This window comes from Harmonia axyridis, chromosome 3 (genome assembly GCF_914767665.1).
Source record: "Harmonia axyridis chromosome 3, icHarAxyr1.1, whole genome shotgun sequence".
Taxonomy (NCBI): domain Eukaryota; kingdom Metazoa; phylum Arthropoda; class Insecta; order Coleoptera; family Coccinellidae; genus Harmonia; species Harmonia axyridis.
This window is the reverse complement of record NC_059503.1, coordinates 54246709-54266686: the sequence shown is the minus strand read 5'-3', so window position 1 is coordinate 54266686 and position 19978 is coordinate 54246709. Positions and strand designations below refer to the sequence as shown.

Genomic DNA, 19978 nt, shown 5'->3' with positions numbered 1-19978 from the left:
ATTTCGGTGTTCGGAATTCTGTCCCTCAAGCTTATACCCTGCATAATCCTTTCCATGGCCCTTTGAGGTACTTTCAGTTGTTCTGCCACTTTTTTCGATATTTCCATAGTTTCTAGACCATAAGTTGCCACTGGTAACATACAGCTGTCGTAGGTTTTGCGTTTTAAGTGTAGAGGAATATTTTCGTCCTCAAAGATGAAACTCAGTTTGCCGAAGGCTGCCCATGCTAAGCGTATTCTTCTCCCAATTTCCAATATTTGATTTTCTTTTCAATTTTTAATCATATGCTCCAAATATACATATTGTTCCACCTTCAATTTTTAATCATATGCTCCAAATATACATATTGTTCCACCCTCTCTATGCTTGTGTAATTTATAGTGATATCTTCCTGACTATGGCTTAATCTTCGTTTTTTGAAGATTCATCTTTTGACTTTTCATTCAGGTCGTGTAGCATCGATTTCAATTAATAGATGTCTGTGCTTATCAGTACTATGTCGTCCGCGAATCTCAAATGATTGAGATACGCCCCATCTATTTTCATACCTTTCCGATCCCAAGCTAGTTTTTTTATCACATTTTCCAAGATTAGATTGACAAGTTTAGGTGAGATGGTATCACCTTGTCTAACACCTCTTCCTAGATTTGTTTTCTCGGTCGTTAGGTCTTCATCTATTTTTACATGTATATTTCGTGGAGCGGAGAGGAGTATCTATTAGAGTCAATTCTAGCATCGTCTAAAGCTGTTAAGAATGCCCACCTCTCGACACTATCAAAGGCTTTATGGTAATCGACAAAGGCTAGATGTATCGGGATGTTATATTCAACAACTGTCCGGATTGTTTGTAAGTGCTCGATGGTGCTGATTCCTTTCCGGAAGCCTGCCTGTTCTACTGTCTGGTACGCATCTAATTTTGCTGTCAGTCGATTTGTTATTATTTTACTTACTGAACAGAAATATCAACACAGATTGACAATGTCAACTGTTAAACTATGTCTATAGTTTGACATACAAACTTTTCATGCAGCTGAAATAACACCCTTTATAAAAATATGAATTTCAGAGGATAATTCTTATTCAGATTCATAGTTTAATACGAAGGTATCTCGTATAATTTTTGCACGTGTCAAGATATTTCACACGCTTTTACCTGTAGAATCATACCCCAAATTAATGAACAAAATCAACAAACCCTCAATCTCAATCAAGTATCTCAAATATCCCATACAATTGAAATCTTCTGATTCAGAAATCCCCCCTCAATTCACGTTGAAATATGGACCTGCGACACTGATATTGACCTCGGAAAAGTATATCATCCCCCTGAGGGAAAGCAGCGATATGTACATTCTCCCCTGTATCAGATTTCCCGAGCTTATTCCCAATGAAATTTCACATATACTCCGCTGTTATTGTTCTCCCAATTTAGATCCCACATTTTTCGGGGATAATAAGCGTTGCAGCTCCTATCATTGAGTTTTATCATCTCCAAAGCCTATTATCAACGTGGCCCTCTTCGGGATATTGCTTTTACTGTTCTCGTATCTTTCTTGCCTAGAAATTTTCTTTGATATATGTCTCCCGTTGGCAAGGTCTATATACTCAAGCTCTTCGAACATATAAAAGCTGACAAAGAAACTGCAATACCCAGAAGGAGCTGCTTGAATTTAAATTTTTTTTTGGTAAAACACAGATAGTATAGCAAGAAATAAATGAATGAATTTGGAGAAAAAATCGTGAAGGTTTTTTCATGTAAACAATCTTTGTTACTTAAATATTGTAGTCGTTTTTTGCGAATTTATCAAATTTTTCATCAAACCAGCTGTTCGAGGAAATCCAAAGTCGATGTTTTGGTTGTCGTTAAAATGCTGAGAGCACTTGTACGCGGAATTTATCGCCAGCTAAGTGAATTTGAAAGAGGTCGAATTTATTGGTCTACCGGAGACGGGGTTGTCATTTCGAGAAATCGCTAACCATACGAAAAGAAATGCAACTACTATCATGAGATATTATCAAGCGTTTCGTAATGCCCAAAATCGAATAAGAGTAGGCACCGGACGGCGAAGGGACACAAATGAAGTTCAAGATCGACGTCTAAGACTTATGGCCATTAGAGACCTGTTTGCGACAACTTGATCTTTGGCTGATGACTGGTTAGGAGAACAAGGCCATTCTGTAACTGTCCGAATGGTTTACCGCCGGATAAGGTTCTTTTGGACTGCAGCATTATCGACTCCATCTTGTGTTACCTCTGACGGTTGAGCATCGCCGGCAAATATTACAATGGTGCAGAGAATGTCGACATTGGAATGTGGAATGGCATCAGGTCGTCTTTTCTGATGAATCTCGATTCTCCTTGGGTGCACATGATGGCCGAAGAAGGGTTTGACGACGTCGGTCGGAAAGACGTGAACCTCAGTTTGATGTTGAGCGTCATGTACACCGGACAGTAGGCGTTATGGTATGGGGTGCTATTGCATATGCAAGTAGGTCACCTTCAGTCTTTATTCGAGGTAACTTGACATTACTGCGTTAATTTCAAGAAAAAGTGGAGCCATATGATCTCCCTTAACTTACCGAGTCGAGAATCCAATATTTCAGCAAAATAATGCCCGACCCCATGTTGCCAGAGTTAGTTTAAACTTTTTCGAAGTGACCCATGTGAATCTTTTTCCATGGCCGTCCAGATCCCCGGATATTTCGCCCATACAGACCATGTTTGGGACATCATGGTTAGAAGGCTTAAAAATTCACCCCAGTCCCAACAGACTCAGCTTGGGACTGTATCCCTCAAGAAGAAATAGTCCATCTCATTGCATCAATGTCGAGACGTGTTGGAGAGTGTATAGATAATCGCGGTGGACAAACACATTATTAACAAATTTATTGAAACCAAAATGTAAAACCTTCGTTTTTTTCTCCAAATTTCAATCATTTACTCCTTGCTAAACTATCTTATTTCTACCAAAAAAATTTTTAAATTTAAACAGCTCCTTCTTGGTGTTGCAGTTTCTTTGTCAGTTAGTATATCTCAAAATTTGAATACTTTTCGGTAATGATGATTTTTAAAAAGTGAGAAATCAGTCTATCCCTCTTAATGTGGATTCGTGCCAGACCAACGCAATGATCTTACTTATTTATGGTCGTTTCTGTATAAGGTGTATTCTTTTTTATTGGGTTATTGTTTATTATTATTGAACTTCGATTAAAGTTTAGGCAATGCCTATGAACTAACTAATTAATTCATTTTAATTTTCAAAATTGAATCACTACTTGGGTCATTATTGTTTACATTACATATTATGAGTGAATTTCCGTCGATCAGTGGAAAAGAACCAAACTCTATACGAGTCTTGTGCAGGGAGAAAAAACCTAAGCAAATGTCTGATTTTTAATTGACTACGAGGGAGAAGCGCATTGGATTGGTGTCGCATTAGTATATTCATAATTTGATGCTGCTACTGGGTTCTTATTGGGTGCCCTTTAGATCTACTGAAACTCAAAATTGCGAGAGATGAGTGGATTTGATCAGACTTCTGTCATCTAAGAAAAGTCACCAAAAGGATCCTCCACTCCCAATTGGCCGATATCATCAGGCTTAAGAACATTCTCCCAAACAAACAGTTTAAATTCCATCCCATCCCAAACACTTCACCACAGGTCAGCTGCTCAGAGCCTTGCAATATGCATCGACCGGTTTCGAATGGAATAAGCTAACTGGTGCAATTTTGCTTGATATTTCTAAGACTTTCGACACCGTATGACACAAGGATCTCATCTTTATGAAGGGAATGTGCTCCTTATGATGTGTCAACTCGTTCTTACCTAGAGATCTCGAAGCCGTAGTCGCCCAAGGGAGTGTATTGTCTCCTCTTTTATGTATATACACACACATACAATAACCCTGAATCAGATCAAACTTCTCCAGCCATAAACGCATAGGACACTGCTATCATGGTCAGGCCATAAACCTCCCGATTGGCAACAAAATATCTTCAGAGTGACCTAAGCCGACTTGAAGAGTGATGCAGTAATTGACTAATCAATGTAAACCCAATGCAAACCGTTCGGCCATATATATGGATGTGATATCCCCTAGGAATCCAGAGCAACATATTTGGTAGACTTCTTGGATAAGGAACCAGCACCTGGGCTATGCCGTTCAGAAGAAAAAACGCTTGCCAAATATTCTTCAATAAGTCAAAAATTTCCCGTCTTCCCAATATTTCCATTATTATCGAATATTTTCTGAAATTCAAAGAAGAATTGAAAACAAAAACAAATTCATGGTTAGGTCAACGATATATTGTTAATATTTACAAAAATACAATGACTGAATCAAGTATTGTTACATAGGAACTCCGATGAGATAAATGATATATAAACTTAAAATTTTGAAATGATTTCCGAGAGATACTTAGATAATTTCCGTAGATCCGATAGTATCTCGTGAATTACTTGCTGTGAGTTAGAGAGGTCCAAATTTTTTTCCAAGACAAGAATACATTGAAAGGGTGTCGTACTGCAACACATGTGTTTTCCAACTTCGCGATAAAGATAACGATGGTTTTCGTCAAAAATATCAATTCCATACTCCACAGCTTCGTATTAGGGTCTAGGCTTCAAGGTTCTACTGGCTGGAGGAGGAAGCCTGGAGAAACCAGCGGAATCGAAGACAGGTAGTAGCTTCTCCTTGCTACCTCTGAAGTTCTCCTTCTTCAGGGGCTCCGTGGGAAAGTAGGTGGCCCCGTAGAAATCCAGACCTTGTTGCAGAAGGCTGTTGTACTCGTCTAGGGATGCTACGGTTATACGGATGGGATTTGGAGTGCCTGGGCTTTGGTCTAATTTTGGTGGTAGCCTGGTGACTTCTACCTAGAGATTGGTAGTTATACTGAGAAACATTTATACTATAAATCATGTATAAGTGATCGAATAGGTCACAAAGAAAGGGTTTATCATTAGTTGTACAAATTTGCTTCCGCCGTTTTGCAATAGACGGATGTAGGTATTTGTCAACATAATGCCATCGAAATATTAGTCGATTTGTGTCTACATCATAAAGTTATTCTCGATTAAATATGTCAGCTTACGACTCAAATTCTGGTCATTTGCGAAAGTTTTTAATTTTTTGCTTTGATATGAAGAAATCTGCGCTGAGGCTCATCAAATGCTTTCAAATACCTGTAGTGAGGTGGCTATTTGTGGAAGAACGTGCCGAGAGTAAATTAAACGCTTCAAAAACGGTGATTTTGAAGTCGAAGACCAGCATGGTGGTGGAAGAGAGAAGGTTCTCGAAGATGCAGAATTGGAGTCATTACTTGATCATGACTCGTGTCAAACGAAACAAGAATTGGCAGGATCATTGGGAGTGACACAACAAGCCATTTCAAAACGCCTGAAAGTCATGGAATGATTCAGAAACAATGAAACTGTTGAAGCCGGGAGATGTTGAACAGCGTTTGTTTGCTTGTGAACAGCTGCTTGCAAAGCAAAAACGGTAGGGTTTTCTGCATCACATTGTGACTGAAGACGAATAATGGGTTCATTACGATAATCTCAAGTGCAGAAAATGATGGGGATATCCCGGCCATGCTTCCACATCGACGGCCAAATCGAAGATTCACGGTTCCACGCTCATGATAAGTATTTGGTGGGATCAGCTCGGCGTAGTGTATTATGAGTTATATAAAGGTAGAAAAACACACTATAATTAATTTCAACGTATACTTCGGCGATCGATTTCGGTTCACAGTAAAACCATCATCAGGCCAGCTGAAATAAAGGATATAAACAATAGAACGCAATTAATGCGTTTGAGCCGAGCATTGAAAGATAAACGGCCGCAATATGAAAGACATGATAAAGTGATTTAACAGCACGTTAATGATGAAAGTGGTCAAGACATACGACATACTTGCCAACGTTGAAATGAGAAGTCCTACCCCACCCGCCGTATTCCTTAGACGTTGCTCCCACGGATGTTTACTTGTTTCGATAAATGGCACAGGGCCTGGCTGACAAGCACTTCCGGTCTTATGGCGAAATAAAAAATTGGATCGAATCGTGTATCGCTTCAAAAGATGACCAATTTTTTCAACGCGGGATTTGAACACTGTCCAAAAGATGGGAGAAAGTAGTGGCCAGCGATGGACAATTCTTTGAATGGTAAATGTAAACAGTTTTTTAGAGTCTTTCGGATTTTCGGAAAAAAATGGTGAAAGCAAAGCCGTATGATCTTCAAATTTGACGCAATCTCAATCATTATGATACAATTCTTGAAGAAGATACTCGCAACTATAAATATAATATGGCTCTAAAGCGACCCACAGACGAACAACTTAGTTACCAAACAAGTTGTTAACTAGGTTGGCAATCAAAAGTGGGTGCAAATAGCAATAATAATTTCAGTGGAGGTTCTCATGGAGTGAACTACACCTTCTCCCATTGTAATTCGAAAAGCATAAAATGTAATTTAGAAAAGCAAATTGAATATCAGAATATGAAAATTTTGATTCAGAATAGGAATTGTTATTCAGAATAGGTAATTGGAAATTCAGAAAGAGAACTTTATTTCAGAAACGGTAATTTGTATTTTGGAATAGCAATATATTTTTCTGAAAAAGAAAAATTTTTTTCATTTCAGAAAATATAAATTAGAATTGAGGAATTGGAATTCAGAAATAGGAAATGGTAATGCAGAATTGGTTACATGCATTTCAGAATATATATATTATTACTGAATCGGGATCGTTGGGGCTGTCCAGCAAATTGATCTTTTGCTCTTAAACCTACCTATTTGTATTTATACACACCCAAGGAGGTGTTAACGAAGCCGACGACATCCTTATACGAACCTTGGCTGTTACTTCGTGAGTATCCAGGGCTGCTTCCTTTTCGAGTGGTTCTTAGGCCAGTCAATCCCGTGCATTTGCACACTATGTGATCGGCTGTTTCTACTTTCTTTCCACAGAGGCTGTAGATCTCATCTGCTGACTTACCCATGCGTTACAAAATGTATTGGCACCGACAGTGTCCTACTATTACCCAAATCTCAGCTCGTGGTAGCTACAAGAGCTTCCTGGTATAGGTCGGTGAAAGAACCACAAATTTATTTGCCTGAGGAAGACCAGGAGTGTTTCTCCAGAGGGTTAATCTATTGACCCACTCCGCTGCCTTATATTGGTCTTTTCCAAGCCTCTAAAAAGGCTCAGGACCAAGAGGTGCTAACCTTGATGATCTTTTTGCAAGTTCATTGGCTTTTTCGTTTCCTTCAATACCACAATGCCCCGATAGCCATATTTATGTAACACCTGTACTGGTACCTCACATTCGGAACTGTTCTGAATTACAAATCACATTATCAGAAATGAAATTGATACCTTCTGAAATACAATTTTTCTTTTCTGAAATATAATATGCCCTTCCTGAAATTCAATTCACTATTCTGAATATCAACTTTATTAATTTTGGCTTGTTAACGTTTTCCATCGTTAATGGCACACCGTCCTCTTCACAATGAAACAAACATCCATTGATTCATCTTAAAATATACACGTTTTTTTCTATACCAAAATGAAACCTCTTATTCAAAAACCTTTTAAATAGATGATATGTTTTCTTACCACTGAACAGAATCGGTATAAGCTAGCTCGGATATCATCTTCTGGTAAATCGTTGGGCACTTCATGCACAAGTAAAGAAAATGTCTTCTGAGGTCTGCATGGTATATTGACTTTTCTATAAAGTCGTCCTCCTGTTACCTGAAAATTTAGTCATCACAGGTTAGATACCAATATCGAAAATTATAAATTTGACATTGGTTTATTGATTCAATTGTTTAGCTTCCTGGATTTTTTTTAACTGAATTTTAGATTCCAAACAGATTCTTCAGCTAAAAAAATTACCAAACGATCCTAGTTCAGAATTTCATCATTCTTGTAGTTTCCGAGGAAAATACTTGATAGGATTTGTGTTCATCCAAAAACATTCGATTTTAAATGTAGAAGTTGGAAATATTTGGTGGTTGATTGAGAGTTTATTTATCAACAGATAGTTAAAAATTAACATGTGGCATGGCTTTTTGGAATACTGATAGCCGCAAATATTAACTAATAAGTTGCAAAACATATTATCAAACTATACATATCGAAATTATAATATCATTGAGCCAAAACCTTTACCATCTGATTTATCTTTTCGATCTTTTGATTAAAAATAATATTCCAACTGACAAAATATTGTAACGAATTCGCAAGCCCTACGCTACCGGACGCACCGAGAGCTCGATAGAAAGATCAAGTCTATTCTAGACAGAGATGCCAGCGGTACCTATATAACCAATGGAAGCCGCAGAGGAGAGCAGTGTCGACGTAGACGGCAGTCAGTGCCGTACACTCAAGTACAAATAAGTTGTGGAAATAAATTAATGTGGTAGTGGAAATAAATTAATGTAGTAGTTGAAATAAATCATCTGTAAATAGTTGTGTATCTGAAATGAATTAGTGTTAGCAAAAAGTATCGATTTAATTAACCGAAAAACGTAATAATATTGAAACCAACTAGAATTATTCAAAACAAATTGGGTAAACGGTTAATACTTAATAACTCAAAATGAAGACAGACTCACGTTTCGGAATTATTGTATTTTCTAATAAGTACAATTTTTGATCATCAGCGTCTTCTTCTTTTCTTCATTTTGTATATTCCAATTTATTTTATACAAAATACACTTTTATAAAAGTTCAAAGTTCTAGTTCAAAAAACATTGAAACAGTGCCTTTCTGTTACGTATCCTAAAATTTGTTCTGCATGGGCTTAATATTTTGTCAGTTGGAATTGTATTTCTAGACAAAAAAAGTATATATCACAAAGATATATCAGAAAGTGGAGGTTTTGGCAGAATGATATTATCGTAATTTTGATATTTATATTAGATTTCCTTCATCAAGTAGACTTCATGATATTATCAACTACATTGATGACTTTCCAGAAACCAGGGATGAGTATGGTAATTTGACTTCAGACAAAATATACTTGAATCTCGTGAATAGTAGGGATGACCAAAAGACGAAAAATTATAAGATTTGATTATTCTTTGGTTATCATTGCTGATAATCCTATTCCTAGGAATAGACCAATGCAAAACTTTGTTTGCTTTTGTTTATTGAATCGGATATGCCTTACCTTATGGAAACCTTTCCGGAAAACTTGCTGGAAGTCTTCCGGCTCGGAAAACTTGAATAAGATTCCGGTTGCAGTTTTCGTCAGAGAAAAACTCCCCCTGAAGTTTAACTTGTCACAAATGTTAGCCGCTTTGTCCAAACTCAAGTCGTGGGATGGGGTGAGGAGAAAAGCCCCTGAAAAATTCAAAACAGGAAATTATATAATAAATTCTTTGAAAAAATGTCGGATTGGCGTTTTCTCTCATCTTTTGTTAATTTCTGCGAAGTTCCTGAAGAGTGCTAATTATAATTTGTTGTTGGATGTTTTTCTAGGGTCTCTGGAGATTCATAAGCCGCAGTGAATTCTACAAAAGATTTTATTTTGCGTCTCAAGATATTTTTACTTATGAAAGGAATATCATTCCGCATTATGTGACATAATAAAATACGAAACAATATTGATCTGATTTTTCCTTACAATGTTTTTAGTGTCATTGTAGCATTTTTACATTTCTCTAATGTATGAGTTTCAGCTATTTTCAATTGTTAGCCTCATGTCTTAGCTTGCTAAGGTGTATGTTCGAAGAAATCTGAAATGCTTTTCATCTCATCTGTACTATCGTAGTTGATTTACCAGCATAGGTGTGCTGGTTGTAACTCTCTTGTACCATGTAATTTTTATCTTGGTCTACTGTGATTATCAGTTTTTATCAACCATGAGAGATTTTTTTAGAGAGGGTCATGTTCACACGATGATTGTCGAAGATTGTCTTGCAAATCGTCAAAGTATTTTAATAGGCTAAAATTCAACATGGATATCTTTAAATCCAAGCACCGCAATTGTTTTTGAACTTCTTTCAGAGTTATTATCGGAAACATTGGAAGCTACTTGGATAAATTTGATATAGGAAAAAAAAATTGCACAAAAAGGATTTTTGAGTGTTCAAAATTGGGGAGAAATCATCGAAGGGCATCATTTCATTTTCGAGAAGTTCAAAATCTTAGACAACATGAATTCATTTTTTTTGCTCAGAAAAATTATGATGAAACGAGATTTATGTTTTGAACGCTATATCTATATACAGTTATGTCGTCTGTAAAGGCGTAATTGGTGCATGAATGAAGACGTGTTGAATAGACTTTACATCAGTGTTTTTCTCGATTCTTTTCAAAAGGTTGCACCTTCAATGCTTACCACACACTATCTGAATTTACTCTCCACCTGATGACTAGCTACTGACGATATCGTCCCTGCAGACAAAACTGAAAATCTGAAAAGTTAGGGGAAGAACATTTTTAAGCGTGAATAATTGAGTCGCATAAACGACTAATAGGTTCATTCAAACACATAACGACAAAATTACGCAAAGAACTTGAATCTCCAGCACTAATTATCCCAAAACATTTCAACTGATTGAAGTGCACATTCACAGACGGTGTTGAGAGGAACTTTCCATGCTAATAACAGTTTTTCATCTGAAGTTTTTCTTCTGTGATGTATTAAAGTTGATTCAATAACCTGAATGAGACTCAGTTCGGAGAATTTGTAGCCAAACTTGTTATCAAGATATGTATTTCTCGAAAATCTCTTCGTATTGAGTATCTTGCTTCAGTATGCACTTTATGTTCTCTTGATGCCATCTTAGTAATGAGCACGTACTTATATCGGAATTGAGATACCCAGCTATAAACTTATATTTTGACATCTTAGGTCTTCAAACCTACATATGCAGGGTGTTCACGACTATTCAAATCTAAGGGTCAAAGTTCACAAAATCGATTTCTTGGACATTTTTTGCAAACAACTCGTTTCCTATATGTTTTCCACTAGTTGAAGGAGATCCAAATGTATCCAATATCTCTCCTTTGCCACACCAGGGCATATTTTGCATCTTCATCCTTACATGGTTCAGTTGACATATGAACTGGAGCCAGCTAACCATGGCATTCATAGAACATATGCAGATTGAGTGCTTGAACAACAGCGTTTGGATGACGATTTGTCATATCAAATTTTCTTCAGAGGCAAAGCACATTTTTCAGTCTGTGGCTGCTTCTTGATTAACGCAGAATCTCTCAATCAAACCATCAATTCTCATCGCTATAACCAAATGATTACTGATTTTGTTTGGCCTGAAAGTAATTGGAAGAGATGTGCAATTTCTCACATCGATTCGGCTATGTGAATTGGTCTCCATCAAGATCTTATGGTGTCTCTCCTTTTGATTATTTTTATTGAGGTTATGCGTTTTTATACCAATAATCCTCAGCCTATTTACGATATGAAAACCATCATCCGTCAAGTTATTGGTGATAATAATATTAGGTGTACACTTTTGCTTCCGCCGTTTTGCAATAGATGGTTGTAGCGGTGAGTGGTAGTCGAAATAAATGAATCGTAGATGTCATAAAATAAGCTTAGGTATTTGTAAACATAACGCCATCAAAATATTAGTCGATTTGTGTCTGGATCATGAAGTTAATCTCGATTAACCATGTCAGCTCACGAGCCAAATTCTCGTCTTTTGCGGAAGGTTTCAATTTTCTGCTTTAATGAAGAAATCGGCGGCTGAGGCTCATCGAATTCTATCAGATACCTATGGTGAGGCCGCTATAAGTGAAATATCGTGCCGAGATTGATCTCAACGCTTCAAGAATGTTGATTTTGAGGTTCGAAGATCAGCATGACGGTGTAGAGAAATAAATTCCAGCCCTCTAAAACTTTTTCACTCGATTAAAAGAAAAGAACCAAAAATTTGCATTTTTATTTCAGCTCAACAGTGGGCTATCAATTTGACCAGAAGTCTGTAATTTTCAAATTTTGAGCCAAGCATTCTTTGAATGATAGAGTTCAACAAGGTTGTGAAAAATTCATTCTACCCGACCAGAACTGAAATATGCAACACACTAGAAATTAGGTAGATTCAGGGTCTGAATATCATGGTTGAATTCATTAATGGACAAAATCCTTCTGGTGCTTCCCATAGGAAATTCGGTTCTTTCAATTATTAAAAAATTTCCATCCCATAAAACTGAAATTTGAAAATCAATTTCAAAATCGCCAAACGAATATTTTTTTATGGGAAATTTCGTGAGACCCGTAATACTGGTAGAATTTCGTCTATTATTTGTAGAGAAATCGAAAAAATGCCAAGATGCAAGGAGTAAGAAGTTGTTTTCACTCCACACAAATTGTCAATTCCAATAAAAACATTGATTCCATCCGAAATACGTAAATTTGAATGTAGAATGTTTATATTTTATGATTCACAACATCCAGAATGCAGAAGAAATATATTTCACATAATTATACTGAAACTCCATGCAATCTTATCGCAGATTCTAAATTATTCCGGAGAGCAAATCGACTTGTCCTATTTTGTTTGCTATTTGTAGGGCGATCAAAGAAATGCCAAGATGCAAGAAGATATAAACGGAAAGAATCTGCATTGAGTTAATAAAATTGAAAATCCTATAAAAAGATCATCATGCAGAACTTTTGTTATGATTTGGTGGTTCATACTTTAAAATATTCAAAATGCAGAAGAAATACTTTGTGACCTACCTGTACATGGCGCCATTTGGGTTCAAGATCACGATCAAGTGTAAATTTCTGAGTGTCCCCCATCTGAATATTCACCTTATACAGTCCAGTATGATTGAAAGATCAAGATAGTACCGGATGTCATGGGAAGTGGGTACAGACAATGATAAACTACGAGAAAGTGACAATTGAACAGGTCATTTGAATATTGAGAAGATTTTCTAAGATGCAGAATAGGAGGCATTATTTGACCAAGACTCATGTCAAACGCAATAAGAGTTGGCAGGATAATTGGGAGTGATGAAACAAGACATTTCAAAATGCCAGAAAAACATGAAAACACCAGTTTGCAAGGCAAATACGAAAGGGATTCCTGCATCGCATTATGACCGGAGACGAAAAATGGGTTCATTACGATAATCCCAAGCGCAGTTAATCATGGGGATATTCTCTGCTGGACACTACTTTGAATCATAAATGTATAACCAGTGTTTCAGAATGAAGCCTCTAATTTCGGACAAAACGCGGAAGCCAAAATGTACGCCTATGTATATTGCCTGAAATATGCCAGCGAGTCATCGAAAATCAACTCGCATGTCGCAAGCATCGAGTCCAGTAGGAGATCATGAAATTTTATTTTTCACCTGAATTTGAAGTCTTGCTATAGCAAAAATGTTGTTTTGAACACGACGACTGACGTCTTGACGCTAAAAGACAACCTCAAAGATAAAAATTTATCGTCTTGTACAATAAATAACTATTATTTCATTTATTTACTCACGAGATGAACGCGATTAAAAAGTTACATAAAAAATATGAGCCGACCTAAAATAACAAGCGTTCTTAATTTGAATACATTGATTCATATTTCTGACAATAGCAGAATATGACGAATTCACGAGATCGATGTCTAGACGACCGGTAACATTTACACCTCTTGAAGCCAGTTATTAGGAACTCTGAGCATGACAGATTTCCCATTATTTCTGGGGGTGACGTCAAAACCAAAGAGGAAGAGAAGCCCCGTCGATGACAGCTTCCCGAAATGAAAATTCGATCGATATTGAAAGAGAAAGGGTTTTATTTACGTTCACTTTCGGAACCGTAAAATGAATAACCCTTCAGTTTCTGTTTCATATTACGTACCTGGATGGATTATAATACGACTATGAGTTGTAGTAAAAAGAAATTCATTATTTTTTAATGAAAAACAAGGCTTTAATTATAATAGAATGAACCGATTTGGATGATTTCGATTTTGTTCGATAATTTTTTGCCATTTTGAAGCTAATATCAATAATATCATTATGACTCTTTCAGCATGCGTTTCGACGACGACCGTTTTCGCTTGACGTTGTCGTAGATGATCCACTTTTCATCACCAACCACAGCTTCAAAAAATGGGTCGATTTGTTGTGATTCAGCGGCGCCCATAAAGATTTTTTGCGTTAAATTGTGTGGTACCCACATATCGAGCTTCTTCTTGAGACTAGCCGTATGCAAATAGTTCTAAACGGTTTTTTGTGCAATCTTAAGCTCTTGGTCAATCGAAATTGTTGTGCATTTTCGACAATTGGCCTTCCAGTGCGTGGTTCATCTTTGACATCGAAATTACCGGAACGGAATTGACGAAACCAAAATTGCGTGTGTCACACTATCAGGACCATAAATACTTTTTAAATTTTCAGCCGCCTGGTCGCATTTTCGCCTTTATCGAAGTAAAACTGTAAAATATAGCGTATTTTCTCTCTGCTAGTGCTATAATGCGCGCTCAAACTGAACTGAGTGAAACTAATCACAAAACTGTCAAAAAAGTAGTACGAAATCTCATCTTTTTAACACCATCCAGTGGAACCCGATCGCACTTATACAATGCGAGATACCGGTAACTAAGGCCATCTATTGGAAATTATTTTACCAATTATTTTTTTGAAATGTAGCTTGATTCGACAGGAACATAACTGTTAATATGCCGTCCTCATTTACTCCTTTTTTTGATATATACAGGGGTAAAAAAATATGAAAAATAAAGTTTTGTTCAGAACACCCTGTGGAGTCTTTTTTTTTACAGATGAGATTGTTTACTAAGGTGTTACACATATTTTTTGAACATTTACTCATTTTAGGTATTGCTATATCTCAATTTCGATAGAAATTACAGCATTTCATATTATGGTTCATTCAAGAATGCTTTATTCTTTCATATAATGGTCAAATTTTTTTCAGGGTACTGAAATCATTCCCGGCTGTAATTTCTGACAAAAATGAGATATTGCAATTGTTCAAAAGAAGAAATGTTCGAAAAAGATGAGGCAACATCTAAGTGTTCGTAAACGTTTTTGTCTGTCAATGATTCGCTTCACAAGGTGCTTTTCTTCACTTTTGTATATGATTAAGAATGAGGTCTGAGTATGGAATTAGAACAGTTATGTTACGTTAACATTGAATCAAGCTACAATAGAAAAAAATTGCTAAAGTAGAACAAACGGTTTAAGAGAAAATAAATTACAAACTTCATTGAGATTCATTCTGTTCCTCTCATTTTGCCGGTGTGTATACAGGGTGGTCCAGATTTCAGTTCATTAACTTTGGCGTCGGATAGAACAATTTTTTCATGGAAAAAAGTTTATTTGAGCATATATCCTAACAAGCTTGGTTTTCAAGATATAGGGTGTTAAAGTTCGAAAAAAAAACAGTTTTTCACTTAAAACTCTAGTACCTATTATTATATTCATTGCTTCAGTTTTTAGGTAATAATCTCCTGCTTAAAATGCGATGATGGTTTTCCTATTGAGAATCCATTTCATTGTTCTTTGTTCGAGAGCCATAAAATTATTTATTAAAATTTTCCCAATACATAAAAATACAAAATTTTGTGAATTAGTGAAGCTTATAATGGTTTCAGATGACATTCAATTGGACATTTCAAAAAGATATTCATCAAACAATTGAACAATAAAAATAATTAAAAATTGTTCAAAACGTGATCTATTTCTTCCAACACACAACTCGCATCCACGCAAAATTGAACGATTTAAATTTGCTAAATGAGTAAACATTATTTATTTTGGTAGATAGTCTTTCCTTTGTACTCGATTTTCTCGAAAACGGTGCATTCTATGAAATGAATTCAGGGGACCTCTTTTTTCAATGAAGCTCCGTTGATTTCAGAAAAGAAACAATTTTTTCGAAAAAAGACAGTGACGTAGATCTTCAACAGGAAAAAATGCCATCGCATCCCTATATCTACGCCGCTAGATAATTTTAGCAGGAGACACTCAATTTGAAACATTTCATTATTTAGACCTCAATACTTAAAAATTGAAACAATGAATGTAATAATACTTGAGTTATAAACAAAAACCTATTTTTTTTTTTAATTTTAACATCCTGTATCTCGAAAACGAAGCTTGTTAGTATATATGCTTAAATGGACTTTTCTTCATGAAAAAAGTTTTTTCATCCGACGCCAAAATTATTGAACTAAAATCTGGACTACCCTGTATAATAAGTATAGCAATGGTCCAAGAACTGATCCTTTCGGAATCAAACAAATTTCTATTGCTTTTCTTCCATTTACAACTAAAATCTTGACCACCTTGTGTTATTGAAGAATTATTTAAATGATATATCTCACCTTTTGTCAAAAACCTCCCATGTTCACTCAATTCACTGTTGCAGTCGTCGTTTTCCCCCATTATATCGATATAGGACATCATAACCCGCAAAAAAGCGACATACTTCTGGAAGGAGTCGCTCCAGGAACTTTATATAAAGAATCGAGACCTATTGAAGCGAAAAAGCACCTACGCCGAGCAATTTTAAGCAGATAATAGTATAATTTGACAAATATTAGAGACAATTATCAAAGATCATCATTGTTCCTACCGCTATTATTATAGGGTATTGTGAATTCGAAACCATTTAAGAATTGAGGTATCTCTAATTAGCTACATCTTTGGATGTAGGTGTGGATCCAAATTTGATTGGGCCGTTCAATTTTTATATCTATTTCTAAGATTTCAGTATAAAATGTTATTGAAAATGAATTAATCGACTACAGGTATTCATAAATCAGGAGAAATTATGATATTGATCTTTCAAATTATACCAAATGGGAAATTTTATGTGATAATTATCTTGCAGAAAATAGGTATTTCTTATGGACATCAACCACACAAAGTTGCATTGCCATAACTATTTATGTTGAGTAGGTAGAGCTTTGTCTAAGATTAGACCAGATGACTTATATAGGTTTTCACGAAGATTTTACGACGATTTCAGTTCATTTTAGAACCACCATCAATTTTGAATGGGAATAAATGAGTTTTGTCGATCAAAGTTTTGTGAAACCCACCATTAACCTCCGAACTACATACTGTACACGTTCAAAATGAGTGTAGGTGTTTTAATCCCCTTCAATTATTTTTGAGGAATTCTTTGGAAAGTGGAAAAATTTTGATATTTATTAGAATTTGAAGATGCCATTGTACCATAGGGTTATCCAATAGGTTCATTTTGAATAGCCCGCTATATGGTCAGCTGTCACTTTTGATGCTGACATCTTTTGACATTTGACGGGTAAGAACTACGCCATTACAAAAAATAGACATATACACGTTTCAACAACGCATTGAAGCACCTTCTCAGCCGACAATATTGAATCTGGTGGAAAAATTTGAGCTATTGGGACCAGTTACTGATGTGGAGAATATAATGAGAGAATCCTACTGTTATCAAATCAGAGTTGGAATGTGTCTCAGCATTCATTCGTGTATTATTGAGTTGGTTTCATCATATTCTCGGTTTTCTTTTTTCGTTTCTTCGTTTTTCTATTATGTGATATCATACGGATATTATTTCTTATGATGTTCGTATCGGTTTCAATTCACAGCTACTCTTTTTGCTCAAAAACTTGGAAATTCTGCAAATATTCTCTGTCAGTAGATTTGATTCTCCATCTTGTCACTTCTGTGAATGCGCTCAGAGGTTTCATACATAGAGTTTGTCAATTTCATGCTTTATCTTGGTAACCATTAAGATTGAGAGACCAATATACAGGAAGAAAATGCCAACATAACGCCTTATTTGCTGGTAATAGTCGTGATAAATAGTAGAAATGGTTTACTTATGTATGGAAAATGGGAAACATATACCTAATTTGATCTAGGTAAAATAAAACTGTACGTACGAACGTAAGAACCAAAAAAAAATAAAAGCTTTTATTGAGTTTTGAAAATCGAAAGTTATAATTCCGCACCCTGTATTGAGCCATATTAATAAAAATAACGATTTGCTCAAATGGAAAAGGCAGAAGTAAAAGCATTTGCTTCTAGTAAAAAGTAGAAATGAAGATATATCCTTCAATTCGCCTAAGTCATGATTACCTTTTACTCACGATCAAATTCTTCTGCTCCGAAGTTAATGGATCCTACAATGGTTAAATGACACACTATAGTTTTTGTTATATATTTGAAAGTTATTATTAATTCTTAGTCTATGGAACGCCTTATCCAACACATGTTCCTCATCCTATATGTACGATGTAGATAATTTCATTTATCAGTATTGAATAAAAAGCTGAATGGCACACATCGAATTTCAATTAAGAATTATTTCGCGATATTCCAAATATCTAACAGTTTTATTCAATGTAACGGAACTATATACGGAAAACACACGTTAAAACCTGGAAATCAGCTATTCTAATTGTTGAGAGTATCATCAATCAAACAATTCAGGTTATTGTTTGATTATGCAAGTAATTTGTTTGTGAGCGGATTGATAAAAGTTGAAAATGAGTTCAAGTGAAATTGTATACGAGAAGAATTGTAAGTTTTCCAGTTAGAAGCAGCAGGCGAGTGCAATATTGGAAATCGCCGGTTCATCTTGCCGAAACAACTTTCTATGGTCATCCTTTCCTTTTCCAGCATAATCCTGGCTAACTGATATCAACATTTCTTCAATGTCTTATGTCGCTTGAACATTAAGAGTAGACTCGTTTTTTCGGTTTATGTATTTGTTGCTGTGAATTTTTTGTTTCAAAACTCTCATTTGAGTGCTATCAATCACTTCAATTGCTGTTTCGAAAAGGGATTCCTCAGCTTGCAGAAATTCTCCAGGAGTATTGACAAATTTTATCCACTGATCGGCATTCTCGATGATTTTATTGACAGTACTCATAGATAGTGACACCATAGTTAAAGATACTCCTAGATAGACATCTAAAGGATATCTTAATTTTTTGTTTGAAAGAGAGAGCACTTTCTGAGTACTCGACCTGAAAATTAATTTGATGAATATTGTACTCGTACATTATTTTCTTCAAAGCGAAATTATGTTTTTGAAGTATCTGGTTTGTGGAGTTTTACGCTCTGTGTGAAATTTCACCTCTCTCACGTTCACCACATCAGCTATATTGCGCTACAAAACACTCTTTCACTTCAACAAATAATCTGCCACTGACCAGATGCATTATTGTTGAAGGACTTGCATCAAAATTAAAGTCACCATTTACTTTTAATGAAAACCATTTACTCCAGTTATGAGCATATGCTCTAATTTTTATGGATTACTTTTTACAGTAAAGTAAAAGCTTTTGCTTATTAGTTATTTTTTATTAAAACAGATAGTGGATTTGCCTCATTTCTCGACAGTGAAACTATTTTCTTCTTTATATGTGTGTATACACACATCGTCGAAAGTCTTGGCCCCCCTAGGTTTCTCAAGAAATGAACAATCTATGTTTGGAAACGAAATGAATATTTTCCCCTATTTCAACTGTATTATATTTGATAGAAAATCTTTGTTTGTTACTCTCTGCTTTATGCAGGATGAGACAAAATAGGAAAGATGTGAAACAATCTAAACTTGTCGATTGTTCATTTTTGATTAATTATAGTTATTCCACAAATGAATCCAAGTTCAATAATCCGTATTAACACCTCATCTTCTAATCAACTGCCCAATACACCTAGGCATCCCACGAATCATGTCATTCACGAAATTTTCAGGCATACTGTAGGGCTCAACTCAATTCCTGAAAATTTGAAGGTGCTAAGTAATTCCATACATGCTCAATTGGATTCATTTCTGCTTTGATTGCTGGCCAGTTCATTCTCTGGATATTATTCTCTTGAAGACTATTTTGAACCCTTCGTATGCGGTCAGATGGGCAGTTATCATCCTGATAAATGAAATCATCCTCAAATTCTACGTAGAAAACATCATTGTGCCTCTGCGCAACAAACTTGAGGATTATCTGGATGAT

At 35.7% G+C, this 19978-nt stretch overlaps 1 protein-coding gene across 1 annotated transcript; it reads right to left on the bottom strand.

Moving 5' to 3' along the window:
* Nucleotides 1-4286: 4286 nt before the first annotated feature.
* Nucleotides 4287-16478, bottom strand: LOC123676957. Its single transcript, XM_045613304.1, has 4 exons — nt 16346-16478; nt 9187-9359; nt 7626-7763; nt 4287-4875 (listed from the first exon to the last, which is right to left on the bottom strand). Exons 1-4 carry the CDS (start codon nt 16425-16427, stop codon nt 4612-4614), a joined length of 657 nt encoding a protein of 218 aa, XP_045469260.1. The 5' UTR covers nt 16428-16478; the 3' UTR covers nt 4287-4611.
* Nucleotides 16479-19978: the final 3500 nt, after the last annotated feature.

Bases quoted from the DNA above. Each gene is read 5' to 3' on its own strand.
- LOC123676957 (XM_045613304.1), bottom strand. From the start codon at position 16,427: ATGATGTCCTATATCGATATAATGGGGGAAAACGACGACTGCAACAGT. The intron at 9,360-16,345 runs GTGAGATATATC...TGAATTTTTCAG, and splicing joins TGGGAGGTTTTTGACAAAAG to GGGCTTTTCTCCTCACCCCA. The intron at 7,764-9,186 runs GTAAGGCATATC...CTAAATTTTCAG, and splicing joins TCCGGAAAGGTTTCCATAAG to GTAACAGGAGGACGACTTTA.